This window comes from Podarcis cretensis, assembly GCF_951804945.1.
Source record: "Podarcis cretensis genome assembly, chromosome: 3".
Taxonomy (NCBI): Eukaryota; Metazoa; Chordata; class Lepidosauria; order Squamata; family Lacertidae; genus Podarcis; species Podarcis cretensis.
The window spans coordinates 25,259,908-25,287,532 of record NC_137172.1 but is presented as its reverse complement, the minus strand read 5'-3'; the positions used below and the strand labels follow the sequence as shown (position 1 = coordinate 25,287,532).

Sequence of the window (27,625 nt, the reverse complement as noted above, 5' to 3'; positions counted from 1 at the left end):
AACTCTACGCTGGCTAAACTCTACAGCAAGAGTAGCCAGATGTTGTTGGACTACAGTTCCCATGGTCCATGGCCATTGACCATGCTGGCTGGGGCTGGTGCAAGCTTCAATCTACCCGTGCTCTACATCATCATCATCATCATCGTCATTATTATTATTATTATTATTATTATTTATTAAATGTACCAGAACCCTATTATGGTGCCAGCCTCATGGAAAATGTATAGTTTGGGGAATAACGAAAGTCTGGGGAAGCATAGATTTCACCAAGGATTAAGTACCAGTTGCATATGGGAAGCTAATTGGAATTAGGAAAAAAGCATCAATCTCTGCCTGCCTCATCTAGTTAGGATAAAGAAGACTTAACATTCTATATACCATGTCTCGAGTATTCAAACTGCTTCATGTACATTATCTAATTCAGGTGCGGACAGACCTCTGGCTTGTGGGATCTACTTTGGGGTTTGTTTGTTTGTTTTTTGAAACCCCAAGATCCACCAGCCAGAGCCAAGTGCAAAAGACATACACTTAAATATTTCTGGGCCCTTCTGATCACTCAGAGATTACCTTTTGCTGACTCCTGAACTAAGTAATCTTTACAATCAGCCTTGTAAGGTCACGCAATACTTCAGGTGGTCATGGGCATATGAGGGAATAGACGATACCCCAAGGTGTCAGCGAGGTGACGCTTAATGGATGTGGATATGATGAGGAATGCCTGGCTGGTGACTTGCATTTCTGGCCTCTTAGTGACATCAACTTTCAGCATGTGTCCAGGCCATTGGGAGGAGGTGAGCTTTGCTGAGCTTTGCTGTTATGAGCCTTTTTCTCCGATAGCTTTTAGTCACCTGCTTCCATACAGTGCTGCTGCTGGTGGTTTTCATTATTGTTTTTAAAAAAATATGTTTATTTTTCTTGGGTTTACTGTTTGCCTGATTGTTTCAGCCCTGAGACCAGGGCATGCTTATAAACGTTGCAAACAAATGGTTTTATTTATTTATTTTTACATGTAAGATAGCATTTGGAACTTGGAATATTTCATGTTCTTATAGTTGCTTTTTCATGGACTTTTCTACCCTAGACGAGGGAATCCTTTACATCTGTGCAGAGAGCGATTTAAAAAGATCCAAAAACTCTGGCAGCAACACAGCATTACGGAGGAAATAGGACACGCACAAGAAGCAAATCAAACGTTAGTAGGAATCGACTGGCAACATTTATAACTAATTCCTTTCTGAAGACTGGAACTTCATGGTCATCCTTTTATAATCCAGCAAAATTTGTCAGCCGGAAGGAGGATTAGGAAACAAAGGATTGAAGTAATAAAGAGAAGAGTCTAGTTCTTTTATTGACTTTTCCATGTTTGTATATTTCCTGGTTTCCATAACCATGTAAACTTTTCTGTTTAGCAGATTTGATCAATAGTATTATTTGCACTGCTTCTTTCATACACAACCTTTTGATTTCTATAACTTGGGCTACTGAATTTAACATTTCTATTGCAAAAGTAGCCATCTCCTTGGAGTATGAAACTTTTTGGATAAGAGGAGGAAAAACTCTGCTGAAATGGCAACTTAGCACAATGTTGAAGTGGTGTGTTCACCCTTTTGTAGTAAATCTGAGCCATTTTGCATTTTAGTACTTAAAACTTGTAATGGAATGAAATAGGGGTGCAAAAAAATGTAGCAGTGGGTTTATCTATAGGAGTGCAGAAGAACATTCATTGTATCTAAAATGACTTCGTAATCTGAAGCCTTGAAGGGCTATTTTGCCTTTGTCTTCTTAAAAGAGAACACTTTAATAAGGAAAACTAACTTAAAGATCTTTTTTTTAAAAAAAATTGCACTCTTTACAATTATTGTGTGGATTGTGATATTGACATAGTGGGCAAAAACAGAACGCTGTTGTCCATGCTGTGATTGATAACCTCCTATGTTTAGAAGGTTGACGTTCTGCTTAGTTGATTTGAGATATTGAGTAACATCACCCATCAGAGAAGTCATGCGAAAATGAATTTGGGGTCAGATTGAATAGGAAGAGAATAAGATTTTATTTCATTTCATTTACATTTGTTGATTACCAGCCTTCAAGGTTCAGGATCCTTTCCCCTTTTTAAAGTTCCAAGATAAAAACATGGAAGGCAAAGTGAGAACCAAGGACAGCCCCCCTCCCACCACATGAATTTCCTTTAATTTGCACCGCCATCTGCATCTATTTGTACTTGGCTGGCGTTCTGTAAAGAAGTTTGTCTATAGTATATTTTGTAAGTATATTGAAATAACTGCACAGATTTTGCACATGGGTGCCTGAAGGCAGTAAATTTTCTAAATATACATTGGAGCCTCAAATAAAACCATATAAAATAACATTATACTTTCTCTAGAGGTTTCATTCTCTCTGTCCCTTCCAAATAGCATCCTTTTAAAATAAATAGCTATAATCTGTAATCTTAGTTAGTTCAGATAACTCTTGGGATTTTTCCTGGCTTTCATCTTCAGTTCAGAGATGGCATCCCACGAACAGCCAGTATACTAGCAATTAGTCTACGTTTGGGGTTTTTTTTCAGTGATCTAACGCATCAAGTAGTGTTTACAGCAGTCTTCTATAGGCTCACAATAGTGAATACATAGGACACAAATTCAAAGCTATACCAGTTCGGCTTCATTTTCTTAGGGAGAATAACTTTTGACAGGACAGGCGTCCATCTGATCAGTCTTCCTACACGTGTTTACTAGTAGTTCCTGAGCCTCTCCTTCTTTGCTGAGTGTTGTGTAACTAGCAAGAAAATATTCAGTCTTCATTTTCCCTTTGATTAGGTTGTGAATAAAGCTATTTGCTGTGCATGTTACACTTAATGTACTAGTTCTGCTCTGATACTGTTTCTTTGGGATTTTAAAAAAACAAACTTGCTTTAAGAGGCATTTAGTAACAATGCATTTAGATTCTCAGTCTCCCCTGCTCCCCTTTTATGGGTGCATAAAACAGAAAAATAGGATCTGCTGCCATTTAACTGACAAGTTTCTATGTAAAGTAAATATTGAGAGAATAAGGTCTTTTCCCCTCAGGTACTCTAGTCCAAGATGGCAGTCAAATGGGTTGATGGAATTATGACTATATGACATAGGAAAAGTGTATAAATTTATCCTGGTTTTTTGTAGGATTGCTCATTCTTCAACAACCCATTTTCTTCTCTGACTTTTTTCCTTTTGCATGTATTTATGTTCATTGTAGAAATGTTTATATAACAAGCTTTCAGTATCAGGGAATTAATACCTGTAATAACTTTCATATCTGTGGACAACTTGTAAAAATTCAAATGTATCATATGTATAAAAAGTATAAAAATAAATGCTTTAGGTGTTGACATTCGATTGATGTGTAAACCTGTTGATTTATTTATTTTTTAAGGTGTGCCGAATGTTTTGAGTTACTAGCTTTTGTGTTTTAAGATTAATAGCCTGGGTCAACAACATCTCTTTCTGCATTCAAACATCTGAGTTCAAGCATCTTGTCACCATTTTAGTAAATTAGTATTACACAGCAAAGCACAGAAGAAAGCCTCCACACAATGCAGGACTACTTCTCAGGAGAAGTGAAGACACCTTTCCCAAGATCATTAAAGGGTCTGGAAACCAAGCCTTATGAGGAATGCTTGAAGGACCTGGTTGTTTAGCAAGCAGTGTTAAAAATGACTCATGACTTAGTTCCCAGTTCAACGGGGCAAATGCACCTGAGTGGTGACTTAACCCATTGTTTTAAGTACATCTTGCTTATCACACTGGGAAGGGGGTGGGGTTAGGAAAAGAAGCAAAAACAAAACAAAACCTCACAAGGTACGAAAATGAGAATTTTATCCAAAATCCTTCATGCTGGCAATTCAGATGTATAGAAGTTTATTATTATTATTTTGGATCATGTCCTTAAAACAGGACTTGTTTCAACAAAACATTGAACTTCTGTATATCTACTTCTGTATAACTGAATTTCCCTGATGGAAGACTGCAATTTTCCACAAAAATAAATCATTCTCTTTTTCCTACACCTTGCTCTTCACTCCTTTCTCCTCCCATCTTACCACACACAATTATTTTTATTCTTGAAAATGCAAACTCTAAAACCAACAAATAACAGTACGGTCAAAACTGGAAGGGTAACCTTGAGTCTGGACTTGAAAATAGATCTCTGCATTGCCTAACCTGTTGCCTTGCTGGAAACAAACTTATCCAGGCATTTATCTCTCAGTGGGGAGCTGTTAGCATGTGACATTGTTCTATTTCTCTGGCCTTATCTCTTAATCAATTAACCTCTAATGCTCTTCTTTTTAAAGAGCATTTTAAAAATACCACATCACCTCTAAATTTATTTAGCTGAGGTCGGCGTTAGCTTTAGCATAAGCAAAGTTAACAATAATATTTTTTCCCTTTCTCTGAAATGCTTAAAAAAAAATTCTATTCACATCATTGTAAACTCTGCCAGTTACCAGTTCAGCAGAGGTCATCCTTAGCCTGAGGAGCCTGATATAGCCGTCTCCTGCTCCTGCTAAGCGGCACATGCTCACAGAAGCCATCACTGTCCAGCATTACATGTGCAGGATAGAGGAGTGCATGGTGGTTAATCTTATAAAATGTATTAAGGTTACTTAGAAACGATTAGCTCTGAAGCAGCTGTGTGTATACTTTCCTCCCTCTTAGGATGTTTCGCCAAGTGTTCTGTGTTTTGGAGGAACAGGAATTTTAAAGTAACACTCGCATTTCTAAACTTGAGCAGAAAAGATGGGCTGTTGTAACTTCCTTGTAAATTCAGTTGGGTGTATTAGGCATTTATAGAACACGGAAAGTAACTGCACACCAGCCCAACAGCCCTGTGTTGTTCCCAAGGTGGCTACATGAGAGCCACATGTCTGAATGAACATTTTTGTCTCTGGATTTTGGATATTTTTCACTGGATCTCAAATGAGCCAGCAACCTTGAGACCATTCTGCTGTAAATCAGTTACGTAATGCACTTTATTAGTCTGATGATTAATGATGACATGCCTTCAAGGAAGCCCAGATCTTGAATCAGTGTCTGAGGCAGTAATGAACTGGATGGGGAACCAACAAATTGAAGCTGAATCCAAATAAAGCAGATGTGCCGGGGGAGGATGGTTCCTGGGTTTAGCAGTTAGTGAAATGGCCTGTTCTGAACAGAATTGCACTTTCCTTAAAGGAGGAGAGGTGCACTTTGGTGATGAATATGGTTCTAGTAGTATCCCCCAAAGTCCCAACTCAGCAGCCAGCAGCAGCAGCTATGCTTCGCTTTGGCTGATGCACTAACTTTCCTGGATAGGGGTAGCCTGGCCATAGTTTTCCATACTGTAATACACTCAACATGAAAGTTGTTTTTAAAGCAGTACAAAACACAGTGGTCCAAGTCTTATGGGAGCAGCAGGGAACTCACATACTACTTCTATTTTAAAACAGCAGCACTGGTTACCAATTATCTTCCCATTCCTGCTTAAGGTGCTTATTGTGACATTTAAATTTTTGAACTCTCTGGGACCAAAATACCTTGTCGCATACCACCCGGCCCAATATTTAAGATTAGCCAAAGAAGCCCATGTGGTGGTCCTGATCAGCAATATGGAGACCATTTGGGCATCTCCAAGGCACTGAAAAAATCTCACTGAGTTGCTCCTTGCCTTGCCATAATCCTTTATTTTAGAAGGAAGGTGAACAGGTACCTCTTTTGCCAAAGAAGAGGTGAAGTCGGTCCACAGTTAGTTTTGTAGTGTGCACCTGTAGTTTTGTTTCTGTTGCTATTTCAGTTCATGTTGTGCTTGTTATAGAATAGTTACAGATAGGTAGCCGTGTTGGTCTGCCATAGTCAAAACAAAATAATTTTTTTTTTCCTTCCAGTAGCACCTTAAAGACCAACTAAGTTAGTTCTTGGTATGAGCTTTCGTGTGCATGCACACTTCTTCAGATACAAGTGTGCATGCACACAAAAGCTCATACCAAGAACTAACTTAGTTGGTCTTTAAGGTGCTACTGGAAGGGAAAACATTTTTTTATTTTGTTTTGTTATAGAATATATAGTGATTTGTTGTTCATTGCCCTGTGAATTTTTCCTGAAGGGTTGTATAGAAATACAGGACAGAATCCAATGCAGCGCTCAGGGGAAGGTTCCATCAGCACAAAGATCTCCGTTTCTGTGCACGAGAACATTCTCTCCACTCTTCCTTCTGCAAGTCCCCTAAATCAGTTCTAGGGGTTCCCCCACTCTTCTGGGGCAGATTTGGGGAATGGGGGGCATGTGTGAGGGGAGTAGAGATTTGACAGTCCCACTGACCAAGTGGAAATCCTTGCACTGATGGAACTCATTAGTAGAATACCTCCTAAATGTTCTGTCCCCTCTTCCTTCCATCAAGGAACACCAAGCAGTATTGCAGGATTCCCACTGCAGGACTCACCAAATTCAGAGGTGCTTAGCTATTAGTTAGCTAGCTCCAGAAAGGTTATTTCATCATGAGCTTCCAGCCTAGCATTCCGCATTCCAGTGCCTTCTAGCTGACAGTATATTACAATTTCCATCATTTCTGACTGGTTCTGGCAATGCTGGTTCTGGCTAATGCAAATTGTCATCCAAACCATCTGGAGGGTACCAAATTGGTGAAGGCCGATCATAAATTTGCCAATCCTCCCCCAGCCCCAGTTGCCGTTCTGTCAAGTGTGCATTTGTGGGCGAGCATGTTTTGTCACTACTTAATATGTCAAATGTCCCTTTGAGTCTTAAGCTGAAAAAAAGCAAAGCAAATGTTACCTTTCTAGAGTGCTGGACAGTGAATTACAAATCCTTACAGCAAAAAACTATTTACAAAGAAACAAAATCCACATAATACTTTAAAATATATATAAGGTACACACTCTTAAAATATAGATAATTTTAATATCTACATTCACATTTGCAAAAATAGCACCTACAAACATATGTTAAATGGCATTTACACAGAACCTCTTTCTTGATAGGATAAATATATATTACAAATTAATACAAAACAGCCATGTGAAAAGACCCACATGAACTGGAATATCTTATCTTGCATGATAGTGCATTTTTTGTTTCATTTCTCAACCACCAATTCCTTCCTTCCTTCTTAATGAGTAACCTTCACCACTAGGTTGTATTGCTGCCAAAGGGGTGTGACAGCCAAGTCAGTTGGGTGTCAGTTCCAATTTTTTTGCTTGTTCTAAAGGAATCTGCTCAGCCTAGTGGTGGAGATTATCCACCTTCAGCAAAAGAAGAAAAAGTATTCATTCAGAAGAACAGATCCCTCCCATTTCTGTAAAAACAACAGAAAAGTCTATGTCTCCTGTGTCCTTACTAGGAATGGGTGAATCTTTCAGTGTTGGTTTCTCCCAGTATCTTATTATCACAGTCTCTTATTATTCCAATCTTAAGTTTCGTTTTCCATATTTCCACATCTGTTTGAAAATCCTTTCTTTAAAAAAAATCCTCATGAATATTCACACACAATTTAAGTGCAAATTTTGTGTGCAATTTTGATGAATATATACATTCTTGCAGTGCATTTTTTGTAACATGCATTTTTGTAAGTTATTTTCACGAATACTGTATGTCTATTTCCATGCACAATTCCCCCTAAAACATGCATTTTTGAACACACTTCTTGGCTGGAGAACTTCACTGCAAAATTCATATAAGTACAAATTTTATAAAATGGTTGTGTTTCTGTTTGTGTATTGTTTCAGAAAGTATGAATTAGGTAGGTTCACTTTTAAATGTGACTTCAAATGAAATCGTTCCCCATTGCTAGTCCTTAAACAAAAACTGATTCTATAACCTAATATAATACAATATAATGAGGTAACTCTTGAGATTAGCTGTGAAATGTGGTGATTTTGTAAGTGAACCCATATATTCTGATATCACAGTAAATAGTGTGTTAAATAAAAACCCCCACATAAATTAGAGGGATATAACCCAATTCTGTACAAAGTGATGGTTCAGTCAAATACTTCTAGGGTTGCAGTAAGCTTAGGTGCAATACAATAAACTCTTTGGAACTTTTCATGACTACTACTCATATGTCAGATATAGAGCATAGCACACTAAAATCTCCCCGGAGAGCATTTTGAAATTTTCATAATTAAACTCCTTTCCAGCTGCCTGTTCTTTGAAAAATGTCTCATGTTGACCTAACTAGCACCATTATAGATCTATATACAACAGATTTTGTATATTTAGCTTTAGTTACTGTATTCCCTAATCTTCAATTGTTTTGTTGCTTCCTGGTTCTGCCATCCATATTTCACTGTTTCAAAAACTGTGTTTCAAAAGCTGAAGTGCAGAATTCTTTTAAGAGGTTCGTACTAAGGTTCATGATAGTGTTCTAAACATTTGTCTGCAAATATCAAGAATGAATTTGGAAACTGGGAATATGCTGAATTTAACTAACTTCTTCATTTGGAAAAAGAGTAAAAACTGTACATGTGACCTCATGTGCGCATACTACTAAAACCACACGCACGCACGCACACACAAACGTGCCAATTTGCCTAGAATTTCATGAAGGTTACCATTGAACCCTTCCTTTTGTCCTCTTCTGGAACCTAAGCAGTCAGCAAACCCTTAATCATTGCCAAGTTCTTCTTCTTAACAATAATAATACCTTTATTGTCATTGTACAACCTGTGTACAATGAAATTAAATGAGCCCCCCTCCCCACAACACTCAATCTCTTATCAAACAACACACCACCTCACAAGTCAATTTTGCTATGTTATTTTTCATTCTTCTTCTTTTTGATACCTGCTGCTAAAAACCATGGCTGTACTCCCATCATGACTTAAGGATACTACTGTAACCTACTCTTTGTTGACATTCCTCACTTGCTGTATCTCTCCCGTATGATTCCTTTACATTGGTGCTCCTTTCTCTGTGATCACATCACTCCTGTGCTTCAGTTTCTACGCTGGCCTCCCTTTTCACTTCATAAGAGCTTCAGTCTCACGGTCCTTATTTCAGAGGTCTCCCCCTTCTGCGGCTTGTGGCCATAGGTCATCTTCTCTTATGGCCCCTTGCACTCTCTCTTGTCAAGTGTCCATGCACATAGAATATCCCCATTGGTCCTCAACGTGTCCAGTTAAAAGGAACACAGATAACAAAAGCTGGGAAAGGCCTTAGAGAGCTGTCGCCAGCACCAGCCTAGATGGACCGTGTGGTCTGACTTGGGCTAAGGCAGCTTCATATGCTATCTATGCATTCTTCTGCAAGTCCCTCCTGGCCTTCTCTTTTTCCAGAACGACCTTCCTTGAACTACCGTACCCCACTTTTTTATTACCACAAGTTCACACACACATGTTGTCAGAGCTGCCTCCAGGTCCCAGCTCACAGAGGACCAACGCTAGGCTGTAGTTATGTACAAAAGTCTTTATTGAAGTTCAGTTTCCATTTTAAAGCCGCAGCGTGCAGCTCTACGTCTCGACCTTAGACCGGCGAAGTCCCGTCTGAGTCTCCGCCCCCTCCACACCAGTTTAAGACTCTCGCTTTGCTCCACCTCTTCCTAAGTTCCTTTCTCCTCTGGGCCCTCCTGCCCGCTAGGGTTCCATCCTTCCTGGACTCCTCTGACGCTGACCCTGATGATTCTTCCCCCTCCTTCCGGCGGGCTTTAGGACCTGGTTCCCTATCCGGGCTACCTTCTGTGCCGCTCGCCTGTACATTTGAACTTGGCGCGCGCGCCCAGCCTGCAACTTTCCTCTTGACCGTTAACTCGCTCTCCGATGGAGGCGTGGCCAACCCTGACTCATCTTCTCTCGTTGGTGGTGCATATGTGGGCTCTGACACCTGGGACTCCTCCCCCCCACTACGCTCTGGTGGGGAAGCTGGTCCTGATTTCCAACTGCTGCTCTGGGAGTCCCCGCTGGCCCCTTGCTTCTGGGGTGTCCCCCTTGGGTCGCCCCTTGCCCTGCCCATCGGCGCCCCCTTCTGTGAATCTTCCGATTCGCTGGAGAGGCTCATGGAATCTATCGGGCTGCTGTCATCTTCTCCTACGCTGCCCTCAGATTGCTCCCCCTCGCTCTCCATCTCCTCTCCTCCCTGCGCTCCCGCTGAGTCCCTGACACATGTACACTACTCAAAATCTCTTCTCAATCACCCATCCCTTTCTTCTGTCACTTACTGAAGATGGTCAAGTCTTTGGGACAAAGTACCAGGTCCAACCGCATTTGTTCACAGCACCTAGTAATCTGCTGAAGCTAGCTAACTGTTTTTTGCTTTCGCTCAGGAAAGGCTTGCCTGGCAAATACATGCATGTATGTACAAATAATTAAAGAAAAATTGAAATTTCGTATAGAACAAAGATAAAAATCTCTTTACGCAGCAAGCTCTTTCCCATGCTTCATTCCAGCTTCTAAAATTTAAAAAGTATTTGCTATCTGATCACCACTTTTAGAATAACAGTAAAAGTAATATACAGTCATGCAGAATAACGTGTTTGGATTCAAAGTGCACTGAGCCAACTAGGTCATTGAACCAATGATGTCTTCTCTAAGCTGCAGAAAATCCAACTTTTTCTGCATTGCATCCAATTTGTTGAATAAAAATGTTGAACTTGCTTCGATTATTAGCTTGTGCCTATTAATAGGTGGGGGAAAGGCTCACACCCAAGTGCTGATTTGCGGCAATATTTTTCCTTTGACAACCAAACCGCTACAAGTTGGTTGCCATGATTACTTCCCAGAAAACAGCAGAATTCTCATGTCCGATTTATTGTAGTTGGTGTGTATGTTAAAACAAAGTGAGCCTAAAACTCTGAAGTAGTTGAAATACAAGAATACCTACCAAACGAATGAATGAATGACGTATTGGCATCACAGCACCTGAGCAATCGCTGGCAGCTTGGGCTATAGCTTATCTGCTGTTCAAACCAGTGTGATCTTATTTTTATCAAATGACAAGTTCGTGTTCAGTGCACAGAAATCCAGTACAATTTTACTCTCTGTTTTTGTGCATCATGTGAACATGGCAGAACAACTTCAAACAACACTTGCGTTTATCCAAAAAATTAGAGGCTATTATGAACTCATACCATTCTCTATGTCTTTCCATTACTTGGAAAGACCCCCCAGAAAAGTATATTGTTGTTGTTGTTTCACAAATATATTTGTAAACTTAAGTACAAAAATAATTAGCTTTAAACTTCCTCATTCGGTTTCCGGTGATGGGATGTGAAACACAAGATAGTGTCGACCACTTATTCACACCGAATTTCTTATGAAATATCACTTGCCTCAAAAATAGAATTACCCTAGAAAGTATCTGCTTTAAACTTCACGTTATAGCATTTCCCATAGAAGTGGTTTTGGCTGTCTACTGTAAGGATGCTTTTATTATCCACAAAGTGTTCTCTCCATATGTAAAAAGTGTATGTTTTGTGCATGCATATATATATAGCTGCGACAGCTTGTACCTTTTTAAAAACCGAATATTCACAAATCTCAGTCTTTGGTAACAGTCTTTTCAGCCAATAAACTCAACTGACGGTTGAGACAGCTTGGGTTTTTGTGCCATCGCCTTCTGCCCCTTCTGCGCCTGCATCCACTTGGTTCATCTTACCAATATTTTTCAAATTTTCCAGGGTGGATTTGAAAGTGTCTTTCAGGCTCTTCTCCAGCACCCATCCTTCGCTCTCACATTCTGGATCTTCTGGATTGGCAATGCTCTCCAGGGAGGTATGCAACAGCCGCAACCCTATCATCACCGACATCTGGTTGGGAAACAGAATTTAAATGCCTTTATTTACAGAATGTGTAAATCCCTTCATATCCAAATATGTCAAAGTGATACGCAAAAGGCCATTCAGACAACGGAACAGTATAAAATGTGCCTTTCAAAACCTGGAAATCAGAAGAACAGCCAAAATCTGGGAAGTTTTGTCTAAACAAAAAGGTTTTCAAATTGGGGTTTAAGCTGGTGTAAGTAAAATGGGGGGGTCATTCCAGGACCACAGTGGGGGCAGGGTGGGGCAATGGGAGAAGGGCCTTCTGGCGGTTCCCTCACTGCGAGAAGTGAGGTTACAGGGAACCAGGCAGAGGGCCTTCTTGGTAGTGGCGCCTGCCCTGATGAGATGTCAAGGAAATAAACAACTATCTGACTTTTAGAAGACATCTGAAGGCAGCCCTGTTTAGGGAAGCTTTTAATGTTTGATGTTTTGTTGCTTTTTAAAAAATATTATTAATATTCTGTTGGGAGCCACCCAGAGTGGCTGGGGAAACCTGGTATAAATAATAAATTATTATTATTACATATTCCAAATCTCTTTCAACTCAGTCACATAACCTGGCAGCCCAGCAGCAGGGTAAGTCAAACACTATTAAAAAGGATTGTTTCCGCTCTGCAGTAGGCCTTCTCCTGAATGGATTTTGAAACGGGTAAGCTTGTGCAAGTTTAACTTAAGCTGGTGTAAATTCTGCAAGTTCCCTATATTTAGGATTTCTCTGGATCCGTGACCATCCCAGATGTTGTTGGACTCCAATTCCCATCAGCCCCAGTGAGACCCAACAACATCTGGAGATCCACAGGTTCCCCATCCCTGATCTAAACCCTGGATCCAAAGAACCACGGGATGGATAGAGCAATCCTAAGTAGAGGAAGCTGGCAGAACTTATGCTTGAAAGTTCAATTGGCACATTCCCCATCCCTGTTTAGATCCTGGAAAAAGCGTGGCATATCTGGTGCTTGAATTGTTCAACCATCTGCAGGGAAGAAACATGTTTTTGCCTTTAATAACTTCCAAGTCCTGCAGCAATAATTTTACTCTAGTAGATGTTTGCAGTTATAAACTTTCTCCAAACTGGCAGAAGAAATCTCAACAGCGATTTTCAGGTGTGTTGAAAGCTTTTTGTGGGCAGGGTGGTGGTTAGTCTAGATAGCAAGCCCGGCCCAAGACATTTTGGCACCTGAGGTGGACCCGGAAATGGCACCCCATGCCCCACCAGAAAAGAAGGGTTGAGGGGAGATCTACAGCATGCAGAAGAGGGGAACATAGGTGGGCCAGTCCTGCTAGATGTCACCTGAGGAGTCTCGTACAGCCCTTGCATTGTAAAATCTCAGAATGCAAGTGGTAGAAGTTCAGTGAAAATGTTATACTTCTGCCACTTGCATCAACCAGAACTCTTGACATTTTACAATCAAGTGTCTGGTTATCTGGTCAAGGACAAGAGTTGGGGACCTGTAGGCTTTCAGATGTTGTAGCATTATAACTCCCCTCAAGGGACTGTGGGAGTTGGAAGTGGCGCCTGCCCTGTGGAACACCCTCCCATCAGATGTCAAAGAGATAAGCAGCTACCTGACATTCAGAAGACATCTGAAGGCAGCCCTGTTCAGGGATGTTTTTAATGTGTGACATTTTAATGTATTTTTAATCTTTGTTGGAAGCCGCCCAGAGTGGCTGGGGAAACCCAGCCAGATGGGTGGGGTACAAATAAATTATTATTATTATTATTATTATTATTATTATTATTATTATTATTATTGGAGTTTCAATTCTAGAATACCCCCACTCCTCTCCCAGACCAACTAGATTGTAAAATATAAGCATTTACATTAAGCTATGCGGCAGATTACTATTATTATTGAAGGTTAAAATGTAATGGATGAGTGTTAGAGTTACCAGGTGGGGTGGGGCAGATCTATGGCTGGATTTGACCAATACAAAGCAAAATGCGAACATGAAACATTTAAAATGGCCACTCGCAGTCCAGAGTGGCCATTTTAAGAACACAGCCGGATTTGCTTGCAAGCCTGAGAAAAACCAGGTCCCTCTTGCACGTCCTGGCTGGCCTGCTTGTGTCTCCTGCAATTATGTCACCTGGCTACAAAGCCCTCAACTTTGAATTTCAAAAACAAGAAATGGAACCCGAGAGAATGGTGCCACTGGGTAAGAGGAGTGCTTCTTGTAGTTCTATTTCAACTTCTTGTGTAGTTTTTATGTGTGTGTAGAGTGGGAAAAGAATGAAGAGCACTTTCTTCTTCTTCACCCAATTCCAGTGCCTTCTCCTGCTGTGTTATACAGCTGTCAGCCATGAATACGAGCATTTTACAGTGGTGAGGTGAATGGATGAATGAGAAATAAAGTTCTGGAGAGTGTTCATTTCCCCTTTTATGCTAATAGCACGGCGCGGCACTGTCAGGGGTGGGGAGAGGTTAACCTCATAGCACTCATCCAAACCTAATCCCCTGCTGCAAGATATTTACTATATCCTGCCAAGGACTTAAGTAGGCCAATGTCCTTTCTCCTAGGGCCAACCCTGGTGTCAGGCAGAGCTGGAGGGGGGCGGGGGCGGGGAGTGACAGACCACTGACGGTTCTTTCTGAGTCCTGAACTGTTCCCCTCTGTCACTGTCGGCATCAATCCTCTGTAAATCCTAGAAGCTCACAGTTCCGGTCAGGGCACTTTGAGTTTTTTTTAATTTTTTTAATGTCACTTAATGTGCATACCTAGAGACCTAGGTATATAGAAACCTCTACCTTATTTTTGGATGCCCCCATTTCTGTTTGAGACTGATAGGCAGTTAGTCACCCAAGCTGACCATCAGAGAGCAGGATGGCTGCTTCAGAACAATAGTGTCTGGGCAGTTAAGAGAGTTCTGAAAAGGCTTCTTCTGTTAGACCAGGATTTCCCAAACTTGGTTATCCAGCCATTTTTTTGGACTACAGTTCCAATCATACATGACTACTGGTCCGGCTAGCTAGGGATGATAGGACTTGTAGTCCAAAAACAGCTGGAGACCCAAGTTTGGGAAACCCTGAGTTAATGCGAAACTGATGCTAAAGAAGTAAACTAACCTGAAATAAATTAACAGAGGAAATTATGTTGAGTTTGGTTCTGTTTTATGTTAGGCAGGATACGGCCCTTGACCCCAATCTGAGAATATGGTCTCAAGGCTTCTACTTACCACCGCCCCTCATCCTGAGACTAGATCTGCAATGTTCCTAGCATCTGAATCTAGCCTGTTTGTGTATGTTAACTCCTCCTACCATACCACAGTCTTATCACAAATGTACCTACTGGGATGCCCTCCTGCCATGGTGGGCTGTGACTTGAGGCCACCAGTCCACAGTGGGGTGCCTCTTCCACCCTGCCCACTCACATGTAAAAGACTTGATCATGCCTGATCATCCCTATGGCAGGGATGGAGAACCTTTTTTGCGACTGAGAACCACATTCCCTTCTGGGCATGCCAGAGTGAGTGGAGCCAGAGGCAAAAATGGGCAAAGCAATGAATGTGGGTTTTTTCCCTTTGTACAGCAAACTAGCTATCCTGAATTAAAGCAAGCGTCATTATCTGAGGTCAAAGGCACACTCCGGTCAGGAAAAACTCTACTGAGGGTTTTAAAAGCAACAACAACCCTGCAGTGACCATCATCAGACCACCCTTTAGCACCATCTAGCCTGATGAACCATCTAGCCTGATGAACAGGACAGATCGTGAAGCTGAGGCTCCAATACTTTGGCCACATCATGAGAAGAGAAGACTCCCTGGAAAAGACCCTGATGTTGGGAAAGATTGAGGGCCCAAGGAGAAGGGGACGACAGAGGACGAGATGGTTGGACAGTGTTCTCGAAGCTACCAGCATGAGTTTGACCAAACTGCGGGAGGCAGTGGAAGACAGGAGTGCCTGGCATGCTCTGGTCCATGGCATCACGAAGAGTCGGACACAACTAAACAACTAAACAAGAACAAGTCTGATGAATATCTCTGGATTAACTTGAAATCTTTTGCACTATTTTCTGACCTTTTCATACTGCCCTATGAATTTGGATGTTTTCTTGTGGGTTGTTGCAGCTCATTTACTTTCTGTGTTTTTCCATTGACTGCCCTTGAAATGGGTTTAAAGCAGCCTTTGCCAACCTGGTGCACTCAAGATATTTTGGACTACAACCTCCATAAGCCCAGGACAACACATCCAGGGTACAGCTGATGGGAGTTGTAGTCCAAAATATCTAGAGGTCATCAGGTTAGCAAAGGCTGCCTTAAAGGGTTCCCTTTTCTTTTCCTGATCTAGCCTGGACAGGAAACTCTCCTTCCCTTAAACAAGTCTACAAGATCTGTCATCCTGCCTTCTCTACCAACAAGGAGGAGCTTCTTAGAAGACCCCTGCCTGGTTGACACAGCTAAATACAGTGGTACCTTGGGTTAAGAACTTAATTCGTTCTGGAGGGCTGTTCTTAACCTGAAACTGTTCTTAACATGAAGCACCACTTTAGCTAATGGGGGCTCCTGCTGCTGCTGCGCCGCCAGAGCATGATTTCTGTTCTCATCCTGAAGCAAAGTTCTTAACCCGAGGTAATATTTCTGGGTTAGCAGAGTCTGTAACCTGAAGCGTATGTAACCCGAAGCGTATGTAACCCGAGGTACCACTGTATAGAAATTTACATCATAAACTATTAAGTCAGAAGTAGAAGAAAGTTAAAAATGAAGGCAAAGAGTGTGGGCAGAGCCAAGATTTATGTTGTGGGGGGAGGGCGGAAATTGAGCTATCTGGGACGTGATTGGTCAGTTAAGTATTTTTATTTACTTACTTGATTATGGGGGGCAGAAAGGAAAAGAAAAAATAGGATGGGATCATAGCATTAAAGGCCTCTCTCTCCCACTCTCAGGAAGAGTTCCTCCCTACTTGCAGAATATAATAGTAAAGCACTCAGGATGGAGCTAGCAGCAAGTCCCAAACCTGAGCTCTTTAGTACTATTGGGAATGTTTTGTGTGGGGTCAGGGGAAGATTTCCTTGTCTCCCCTCCCCTGCAGGCCCTGGACAGCATGGAGCTCAGAATAGAAGGCCCTCCTTTTACAGCATAATGCAGACCCTCCAAGTGTACCTATTTTCCAGGGATATCCCTGATTTAGAGAAGCCGTCCCAGTTTCTGACTTGATCCTGGAATGTCCAGCTTTTCCTTAAGGTAAAGGTAAAGGGACCCCTGACCATTAGGTCCACTCATGACCCACTCTGGGGTTGCGGCGCTCATCTCGCTTTATTGGCCGAGGGAGCCGGCGTACAGCTTCCAGGTCATGTGGCCAGCATGACTAAGCCACTTCTGGTGAACCAGAGCAGTGCACGGAAACACTGTTTACCTTCCCGCTGGAGTGGTACCTATTTATCTACTTGCACTTTGAGGTGCTTTTGAACTGCTAGGTTGGCAGGAGCAGGGACCGAGCAATGGGAGCTCACCCCGTCGCAGGGATTCGAACCGCCGACCTTCTGATCAGCAAGTCCTGGACTCTGTGGTTTAACCCACAGCGCCACCCATGTCCCGAGCTTTTCCTTAGGATGTCCCTATTTTCATTGGAGAAATGTTGGAGGGTATGGGATTATCCGACCCCCCAAGCTGTCTGAAGGTAATCCTGGGAAAATATATATATATATTTAGGGAAGGTTTTTTAAAAAAATGTTTAATTTTTTATTATGTTTTCATATATGTTGGGAGCCACCTGGAGGGGCTGGGGCAACCCCATAAAATGTGGGGGGTATAAATAGTAAAATTATCATTATGGAATGGGACGTCCCTATTTTCATCAGAGAAATGTTGGAGGGGTTGTGGGTCCCCTCACTTGGTACCATCACCCGTTCTAGCTCTCCTGTGTGGAAGGCTGGCCTTTCACTGTCGTTCTATGCAAGACACCGAAACTACTATGCCAATGTATTACCTCAAAAAGCCAGACAAAGAGGACAATGATTCCCATGGAGCTCATCATGTTGCTGTAGTATTTAAGCAGAGCCTCCCTGCAGCCGCGGTTCCATAGATTGAGCTCTTCGGTTTGAAAGTCATAGCTGTAGTGAGCTGAGTTGTTAGAGACCTGGTACTGGATGCAAGGTCGTGGCGAACTCGGGTTGCAGCAGCTGAAGGGGACGCCATCCACCAAGTATCTGCCGTCCACGTTGCTTTTAATGCGGCTGCAAACAGGCAAAGCACAGCAAGTTACAAATATAAAAGCATTTGGATCCAAATGCATTCCTACTGCTATTCAGTGCACCGTTTCTCGGCCACAGAGTGCCGCATCCAAACTCAGGGTGTGCCCCCTGCATGCAACTTTTCCCCCAGACTCCACATCATGTTGTTGGTATTGAAATGCCAGCCCATATTTTCCCTCCCTCGTTGAAATCTAGATCTACTCTTTCTGGGCAAAATCTGCTAAGTTAAACTCTTGTTTCCAAAGGCTCAGATGTGCTCTTTGAGCAACCTGTGCACCTGCTGGAAGCATCCTTAGACAGGTGTAGACCATTGCAATCATTGGGTAAAGTTGGGCATTCTTAACTAATAGTGCTCGTTGATTTCCGTGTGTTCAAACCTGGACCCAACCCTGCATGATCACCCTGCTTTCCCTTCCAAAATAATAACCACATCCGATAGCTCTTCGTTACCTGAAATCAGTAGTGACACCTGGAGTAGGATGAAACTGCAATGTTGGCCTCCAACACTGGTGTCACTGCTGCTTAATTGGATGGGACTGGGGTGGAGCGGGCTGTGTAGCTGCACCACTAGTGGAACGTGGCTGGCGCAACCACACACCCCTGATCTCTTTGCCGTCCTGCCCCAACCTCGCTCAGGTAAGCCACAATGATGCTGGGTGAGGGGGTAAGTGGTCCCACTGTATGTCCTGCTCAGAACCTTACTCTGTTCCTTCAGATGATCAGTCGAGAACAGCCCATTGTTTCCACCCACTCACCAATTAGGGGAAAATGCTACTCAAATTCCACAAAGCTTAATCAGCTAGTTTGATAATTTAATAATGGGCCAGAAGAATACTCCAGTTTACTATAATCTGTGTAAGCACTCATATTATGTGTTTGTGTAATATCTGGTAAGCGCCATCTCAGAAGAAGCCGTCTCCCTTTTCTCAGACATGGGAGGGAAAGCCGCTTCCTACGTCACATGCATGCATCATGGGAAGCAGGGATGGGAAACTCGTGGTCCTCCAGATGTTGTTGGACTACAACACCCATCATGCATGAACCCTGAGCATGCTGTCTGGGCCACAGTTCCCTCATACCTGATCTAAAACCAAAGTACATCCAGAACTATCGTTTTTACTCCTGTACAAATTTAACTAATGGTTTGACTAAAACCTGATGGCTGCATCCTGAGAAGTGCTGGCAGAAGGGGGTCTACAGAAGATGACGGCCCCACCATTTATTTTTATTTTTTTGCCACAGCAGCCTCCTGAGCTCCCTGGAAATTCCCCGATAGTCAAGGAACTTCCCAGAATTATAGTGTGACAGTGGAGAGAGGGAATTGCTGAAGATCCGGCAGAGGCACCATCCACGAGAGGGGAGAGAAATTGAGCCTGCGATACTAACCTCAATTACCTGGGAGCACACCTGACTGAATTCAATAGGAGTTGAATATTCTGAATAGATATGATTAGATTTCTGCTGTAAGTGATTAAAAGAGAGAGAGAGAGAGAGAGAGAGAGAGAGAGAGAGAGAGAGAGAGAGATTGTGTGTGTGCATGCCTTTGTCTGCTAAAGGTGATAAGTCCTTGATAAGCTCAGTGACTCTATGAGGAGTTCAGGGTAAGCATCGTATTTCAGAGGGGTGGAGCTGAATGAAATGACAAAAATATTGTCAGTGAATGTGTCCAGTGAATGTGGATAAAACATGCAACAAAGCCTCATGCAACAAACCCGGGACATGACTAATCAAATATCTTTATATTCTGAACAGTGCCCAAACTTTAGTAGATCCTTGTCAGATCCTTACCAGTAAATCCTGATGAACTCTGATGAAACTAATTGTTTTCTTCTCAAGAAGAAAATGTACCTTCACTTTATTTTTGGTGATCCTTTGTGCTCCTCAGCATGCACCAGGGATTGGCCAACCTGGCGGAACCTCCTTCCTTCCTTATTTATTTTAAAGTAATTATCTAGCCCTCCTGGAAATAAAACTATGGCGCAAAATGTGCAGGCGCCTTTCTAAGCAACTGATGTGAAATGAGATGGCCTGGCTGCTCCTGTCTGTCAGTGTTTTTAGCCTATGAGTAAAGTCAGAACAGTAATTGATAAGTTAGTTGTTTGGACACCAAGCTATAGGACTCCATGGGGTCTTAAAGAGCTGCTGTTTTCCCCTCCTCTTTTCCTGATTTTGTCTTGTTTTTCCAGACCCACGTGCTGCTCTGTTTGTTTTGCTGCCTGCCAGTCACATGAAGCAGCTGGCAGCCAGGTACAACAGAGGCTTTTTAGAAACATTTCTGTGGCGTAAGAGTAGGAGCGTGAGAAACGCCTGCCACTTGCTTTCTTTGGCCTGCCGGCCACATAGAACAGAAAGCAGGCAGCTGCTTGAGAAATGTTATTAAAATGTGGGTGTGATGGAAGAAATGCAGGAATCCTCCAATTGCTGCTTTGTTTGTTTTACTGCTTGCTGGCACATGGAACAGGCTGCTAACTGAGAGGAGGCTCAGCTGAACATTGTGATTGTTAGGGTATGACAACCCTTTTCTTGTTTGTGCTGCATACAGCAGGGATTGTTTCATTTTCAATTTTTTTTTTTTGGGGGGGGGGAGATCCCAGTACAGATACATCACAATGAAGATCACCTTTCCCCTGGTTGTTCCCAAGTTGTTGTTTTGAGAGGAAAGCAAAGGCAAAAACACTGGGTGGCATTTAGATGTACTGAAATCAATTAACAGAACCAAGCTAGGTCCATTAACTTCAATAGGTCTATTCTGAGTAAGGCTTAGTTGACTACCACCCACTATTATCACCTTCTCTTCATACACCCTTAATTTTGAGAAGCTTGCAGATGATATTAAGCCTCAACCATTACTAGTCTACACCACTAGTTCAACTACTGTTCTGGTGAGTTTTACTTTATTATCTGTGTATTCTCCTTGTATTTCTATTCTTTCCTATTTCATGAAGATGGAGGGGGGGAATACTCTCGGTCAGCATTAAGTGTCTCTTTATTTGTGATTATGGCTCAAGTTTTAATGGCTCAAGAAGCAGTATAATCGTAAGCTATTCATGGCTGGCCCTACCATTAGGCAGATTGAGGCAACCGCCTCTGGCAGCAGTTTTGGGGGTATTGTGAAAGGGCAGCAAATAGCTAGTTATTAAATTTATTATTATTGTATTTTTACTCCCAGGAAAAAGGTCCCATTAGGATTTTCTCCATCAGATGCCACCAAAATACCTGGGCTAGGCTTAGTACTTTGCAACTTGACCAGATAGTGATGGGTGGGCACCATTGACATTTCAACCAAGGCAGCCTTGGGCCAGCCCTTAATCTATTACCAAGGGTCCCAAACATTCAAGCGTAAGAATGTGCATTGGGGAATAGGGAGGAAATGGAGGAGTTCTTGGACTTTATATATTGTACTCATGCTCTCATCTTTCCTGAATGGTACTGTGAGACGTTGAACTGATGGATTCCCATTGTGATTGGTACAAACACAAAGGTATAGTGAAATTCAGGTGCAGATTCAAATTTGGGAAGCACACTTTGTACAATCTTAAAGCCCCTAACTAAAGAGGAAACCCTACTGAACATAGTGGAATCTGTTTCAAGCCAAAAAGGACTTAGAATTACATTATCCTACTTATGTCCCTATTTACCAGGGCAATGTCTCTGGTTAATCACTGTCCTATTTTGTCCCATTTTTGCACTTTTATCTGACCTGTTTAAAATTGTTAGTGCAACTTGCTGTGAGTATGGGCAACATAAAGACCCCTACTCCCTTGGTTCTTTATAATCCCAATTTGGACACTTCAAATAGACAACTAAAGGACTGCTCCCCCTTAAGTAGAACACATGGCCACCCTAGTTTTCATCTGTGAATTTTGCGAGATATTGAGACATGGCCTCATTTCATCTGAAATAGCCCTGAATCCATTTACAGTCCCTGACATATTGCACCCTTAACAGCCTAGTTGTGACCTCTACTCTCATCATCACAAACAAAACACCCATGGTTTTCTAGGCAGCTGATACGGTTTTAAAGGGCTCACTTCCAAACTTAAATGTGGAACTTCATTTTATTCATTTATTCTACAATTGCCAGACTATTTCTTAAGGGTCTAAATGGAGCCTTCTGTGAACTCCCATGAGGGCGGTGAGGAGCTTCTATGTCACCTAAATTCACCATTGGGATTGAGGGCCAAACCTGTGTCTAAGGAGGCCCACCATTCAATATTTCTCAGCACACCCACGTTTTTAAGCACAGCATAATCTTGTTTTTCCCCTCCTGCCCTGCCTTTCTGCTATGGATGGATTAAGAGCAAGCTCACAAATCTTCAGCTAATGCTGGCAAGGGTGAACATCTCATTAGGTTCTCTCAAGTACTGTAGTTATTTATATCAAAGGGTATTTCAACTTAAACTGTCCCCACACTTTTTCAACAAGTATAACTTTTGACATAGCATGCATCAAAGTTCAGAAAATGCTAATAACAGTATTGTATAGCTAGTGGTTTAAAGATAATAAAATTCTGGCCATAACCATCGCAGCCAAAGAAACAAATTTAAGAAACTCCAGGGCATCTTGCCAAAAACCAAGCAAAACAACCTCAGTATGCTATTTGAGTATAATATTTTACATTTATATATATTTGTCATCATTTAAGATAAACAGTTACAATTATTTAAATATACAATTACTTAAATGTAATTGCTTAGCCATTAGCATATAACTAATATGAACATATCCAATACAGTGGTACCTTGGGTTAAGAACTTAATTCATTCCGGAGGTCCGTTCTTAACCTGAAACTGTTCTTAACCTGAAGCACCACTTTAGCTGATGGGGCCTCCCGTTGCTGCCGCGCCGCCGGAGCACGATTTCTGTTCTCACCCTGAAGCAAAGTTCTTAACCCGAGGTAATATTTCTGGGTTAGCGGAGTATGTAACCTGAAGTGTATGTAACTCGAGGTACCACTGTACTGTATATGTAACTTCACCATCCATCTAACCACTTTCACTTGTATTTAGGGACCAATTCAAAGAAAATTAGCCATGCTTAAATTCCACCGAAAGTAATGGGATTAATTTAATTGCAATGGGCTTGTCCCATTGATTTCAGCGTGATTTAGGCCACACTTACCAAGGATCAGGCCCCTCTGAAGCCAATGGGACTTACTTCCAAGTAGGCATAGATTGAACTGTATTGTAACACATTAACTTTGCCTGGATTGGTACTTTAATGCCTATCATATTCCAGGGCTCTTTTCCTCGAAGGAATTCATGTGTGTTCACTGATTGCTTTGGGAAATACCTACCATATTTTTTGTTCTATAAGACTCACTTTTTCCCTCCTAAAAAGTAAGGGGAAATGTGTGTGCGTCTTATGGAACGAATGCAGGCTGCGCAGCTATCCCAGAAGCCAGAACAGCAAGAGGGATTGCTGCTTTCACTGCGCAGCGATCCCTCTTGCTGTTCTGGCTTCTGAGATTCAGAATATTTTTGTTCTTGTTTTCCACCTCCAAAAACTAGGTGCGTCTTGTGGTCTGGTGCGTCTTATAGAGTGAAAAATACGGTAATTGAGTTGGAAACGAATTCCTTCCTTACTGTCATCTTATACTATTTAATGGTGTTCCTGAGCAACATGATACAGCATCCCAGAAAGATGCTTGTTTAATGAAAAGCTAACAAGAATTGCGGCAGCCATAAAATTTGTATAAATTCTGTTTTAATTTGTGGTTAATTCGTTAAAATTTGGAAAATCAATAAAAATGATTTGGAAAAAAGAGAAAGTATTGTGGCAGCCATGGTTTACAAAGTCTTGTCAGGCACAATGCACAAGGCGTTTCTTCTCTAGGACTTCCATTGAAATGAATGGCGCTTGTGTGCCTAGTGAGCTATGCCCAACAATGTTAGAAAAGAAACATTAATATTTGGTTATTAAATGGAAACTAGAGTTTGATATAGGCACATAAAAGTTCACAGAAGAAAAGGGCTGTTAACTCTGGTCACTGCGGGTGAAAAAGAACCCAGCCCATTATTTTTAATGGGGCATTTCTAGGAAGCACCACAGCGAATGATGCCTTTTCACGGTTTGCAACAGAAGAGGCTTCTCATGTGATGAGCTGCACTCCTGTGCCACAGGCTGGGAAGCTTAGGAGCTGGAAGAGCTTTATGAAATCCTGAAATTTTCAGCAATTCACTGATTAGCCTTTGGCAACTCTTTTAATCTCCCCAGTTGCCAGAGGCCATGCTAATTGATAACCTGGGGTGTGTGTGTGTCTTTTTTTCTGCTGATTGCAGTGCATAACAGTGGGGGGGGGGGAGTGCTGCTATATCCATATATTCTGGCAGGTTGAGAGGAGTTCCCTACCAGGACAGACTTTGCTCATGTGCTCAAGACATCGATTCCATAAAACATATTTTGCTGCACTGTGTGAAATATGAGCAAGCCAAGGCTGAACTGATATTACCCTTGCTGGTACCTTTCCTGGGAAAATCAGAGGCTCACTATGTCAGGTTCCTATTGGAAGACCGGACAAACGCTAGAACATTAGCAGTGGCGAAGTTTTTATCGGTGGTTGCAAGAACCAATGATCCCTATCTTTAAGTCTGAACAAAATGCTTGTTTAAACTGGAGGTAGACTGTCTGAATTGTGCATTGCTTTGTAACGATTTGTTGGGTCTCTGGACTGTAATAAAGATTGATTGATATATTCACATTCTATCTCTGCATGAAAGTGGTGTGGGACGGTGACTACAACTCTCATGTTTTCCTTTAGTGCCAAACTATAACTTGAGTAAGCTTTTCTTAAAAAGGAGCGGGGGGGGGGGAGCAAACATGTGGTGCCCTGATCCACATTAAGAAGTGCAGTGAGTGGGAGGAGGAATTTAATGCCAGGAAATCCCACCAGTCTATTTACCTCCAAATGGGCTGTGTGCCGTAAATGTGCAACACTTATTTTGTGACATTCAGAAGCGCTGAAAGTACTTGCCACTATGTTGTTGAGTTTCTTTTGCAGAATTACCTTGGCTATAATTTTACCCGGTGTGTGTTTTCCCACCAGTAAATTACCCAGACCTCTTCATAGCATGTACAGTGATTATGTGGTACTTGAGAAACATCGCTAGCAAAACATACTATCCGAAGCAAGACCCATGAAGCATCTCAATGTCCAGGCATGCTGTAAGGGAGCAACAACAAGGACTGCGAGATTTGCAAAACCATCAAAGACAATATGCCCAGCTGGTTTGATAAAATCAACTGAGACAGGGTCTGCGTCTCTCTGAATGCATGCCCGTTTTGCACAGCCCTACGATTCCATCTGTTCAATAAGCCAAGAAAGCCAATAATAGCCACAGAGCGACTTAACAGAGGTCAAGACAAACGTTAGAGCTCAGTGCAAGCAGGAAGCTCTGCTGCACAGCCCCTGCTGAAATGAACAAGAGCCACGTTAATCGCTTCGTTTCAGTGGGGCTTGTGCTGGAGAACCTCCTTACTCCCTCTCCCGTTTAAGGGCAAAACTGGCACAATTACTTTATTACAGCACCAGGTCTGAAAGATATAAATGAACCTAGGAGATTTAATCAGCCAGCGAAGCAATATATTTGGAATCTTGAAATGCCAGTCTCCTTCCTTTGAGGGATAAAACACCCTAATTCCGTGTGTTTTGTTTAGTTGAGCCTCTAGCCATTCACAATAAAACTTTTAAAACAAAACAAACTAAAAACTAAATGACCTAGAAAACATTGGGAAAACACACATTACACTGGAATGTTGAAGAATGCTTTTTGTATTGGAACATAGGAAACTGCCTTATATTGAGTCAGACCCTTCATCTATCTAGCTTCATATAGTCTACACTGACTGGCAGCTTTCTAGGGTTTTAGGCAGCGGCCTCTCCTAGCTGTACCTTGGGGTGCCAGGTATGGAATCTGGGACCTTCTGCATGCAGAGCTACAGCCCTTGCAAAGGAAGAAACACAAAAGACAAGAGGCGCCTGTCAGAGCCTGACAGCGCCAAACGGATTCAGATGACAATGACTTGAGGTTCCGATAGTAGAACTTGGAATGCAAACATGGGTTAAAGCATAAGTTATACTTAACTACTTACTCTTTCACTTCCTTTGAGCCAAAATCCAAGTATCGGTTGCTGATCCACTGAATCTCAAACCAGTCTCTAAAACCATTGTTTCCACAACATTTGAACTCAATCTGGAGCATATCGATGGTCTTCTTCATGAAGCACCTTCCTGGAGTGTCTGTATCTCGATAGAACTTCATGCCATTTTTTAGACCATGTTCTAATGTACTATCCAGAGAACCCCTCAGCAGAAAGCAAATGAGAACCACGAAGAGAATGAAGAGGTTAAAGAGCACACACAACACTAGGTACACTTTCAAGATAGGCTTCCACTTTGCAAATTTAGCAGGATCCAGAGAATCGTAACAGATCTTGCCTGCAAGACCATTGAACACAGAGGCTAGGAGACCCACCAAGATCAAGGAATTCGGCACAAAGTGGCTTTCAGAGTTGTCCATCACTTCACTTCGTTTCCTGAGCTCAATTTTCAGGAACAATCCCATAGAGAAAACAACGATCCCAGCAAACAAGGAGAACCAGTTCATGAGCCATAGTCCTTGTGCTAGTTTTACTCTTTTCTTCTGGTTGAACTTGACTTTCATCACAGCCATCTTTGCGGTGTTAGGCTCACCAAGACTTCACAAAAATTAATCCTGTTTTGGAAAAGAGGACAACTTCAGGAAGATCTGCCACCATTCAGGCCTTGAAGATTCCAAATGGCGTCGCTCTAACTGAGCCATGGTTTGGCCCCTCCATCTTGCCGAGCCTGAAGGAGGAGAAATGTGGGTGGGTTTTCCAAGGGGCAAGAATCAACAAATTTCACAATAAATAAAAAAAGGATTATTGGCAAATAGCACATGCAACTATTTCTAGTGGTCCCTTCCATGCAAAGGAGAAACAGCTTCAAGGTTTCAAATGATTAAAGCTGGATCTACAATGCGTCATTCTAATACTAATCAGCGTGATCCAATTTAGAGAAATCTCTGCCAGCAGATGAGCAATGGAAATAATCCCTCATTTTACTAGTTAGTGGATTTGTGCTTTCACATGATATGTTACAGCACATTGCAGTTGAAAACCAAGTTATTTCAAGGATGTCCCATTCCTAGGCTCTTTTTGGGAGAAAAGCCGACACTCTCCAAATTCAAAACTGGATCAGAGACATTGCTATTTTTTTAGATTATGCCAAGCCAGTAAGACCATGTTGCTGCTTATCCTGTCCTGCCACTCACCTTTAATGACATCCCTCTGGTTTACGTGGGGTTTTTTTTTGGTGGAATTAAGGTCACCTTTTAAGAGAACTAAAATTTTTGTTTTAGGAAGCGTGGATGACAAGTTATACCCATCCTCTAACCTTTCACAGCTGGAAGTGTTCAAAAGCATGGGAGAAACTGTCTCGATCCTCACTAAAAACAATTCCCAAAGATATTGTGAGCAGCTTATAGGCTAATCGGGCTGGGCCAACAGTGGAGTAGAACTTGAGGCTTTAAGAAAGAAAATCTTTTGTGCAGTGTGACACCAGGGATGTAGTTGCCCCACAGATTAAGTAGGGAATCTCTGCTCCAACGTCACTGCTTAAGGAAGAAGACTGTCT

The 27,625-nt window shown here is 42.0% G+C and overlaps 2 protein-coding genes across 3 annotated transcripts in view; one reads left to right on the top strand and one right to left on the bottom strand.

Annotated features, from left to right (window-relative positions):
- The window catches only part of UBR2 (ubiquitin protein ligase E3 component n-recognin 2), a 62,997-nt gene extending 59,626 nt beyond the window's left edge, over positions 1-3,371 (top strand). For both annotated transcript variants that reach the window (XM_079968406.1, XM_079968405.1), the window contains exon 47: positions 1,082-3,371. In XM_079968406.1, the coding sequence (XP_079824532.1) occupies positions 1,082-1,223 (142 nt within the window). In that variant the 3' untranslated portion in view covers positions 1,224-3,371. The remainder of the gene's footprint in view (positions 1-1,081) is intronic.
- A 7,740-nt stretch (positions 3,372-11,111) lies between these two features.
- Positions 11,112-27,273, bottom strand: PRPH2 (peripherin 2). The gene is made up of 3 exons (XM_079968356.1): positions 26,062-27,273; positions 17,706-17,952; positions 11,112-11,766 (listed from the first exon to the last, which is right to left on the bottom strand). The coding sequence occupies exons 1-3, from the start codon at positions 26,640-26,642 to the stop codon at positions 11,533-11,535; spliced, it is 1,062 nt and encodes a 353-aa protein (XP_079824482.1). The 5' UTR covers positions 26,643-27,273; the 3' UTR covers positions 11,112-11,532.
- Positions 27,274-27,625: the final 352 nt, after the last annotated feature.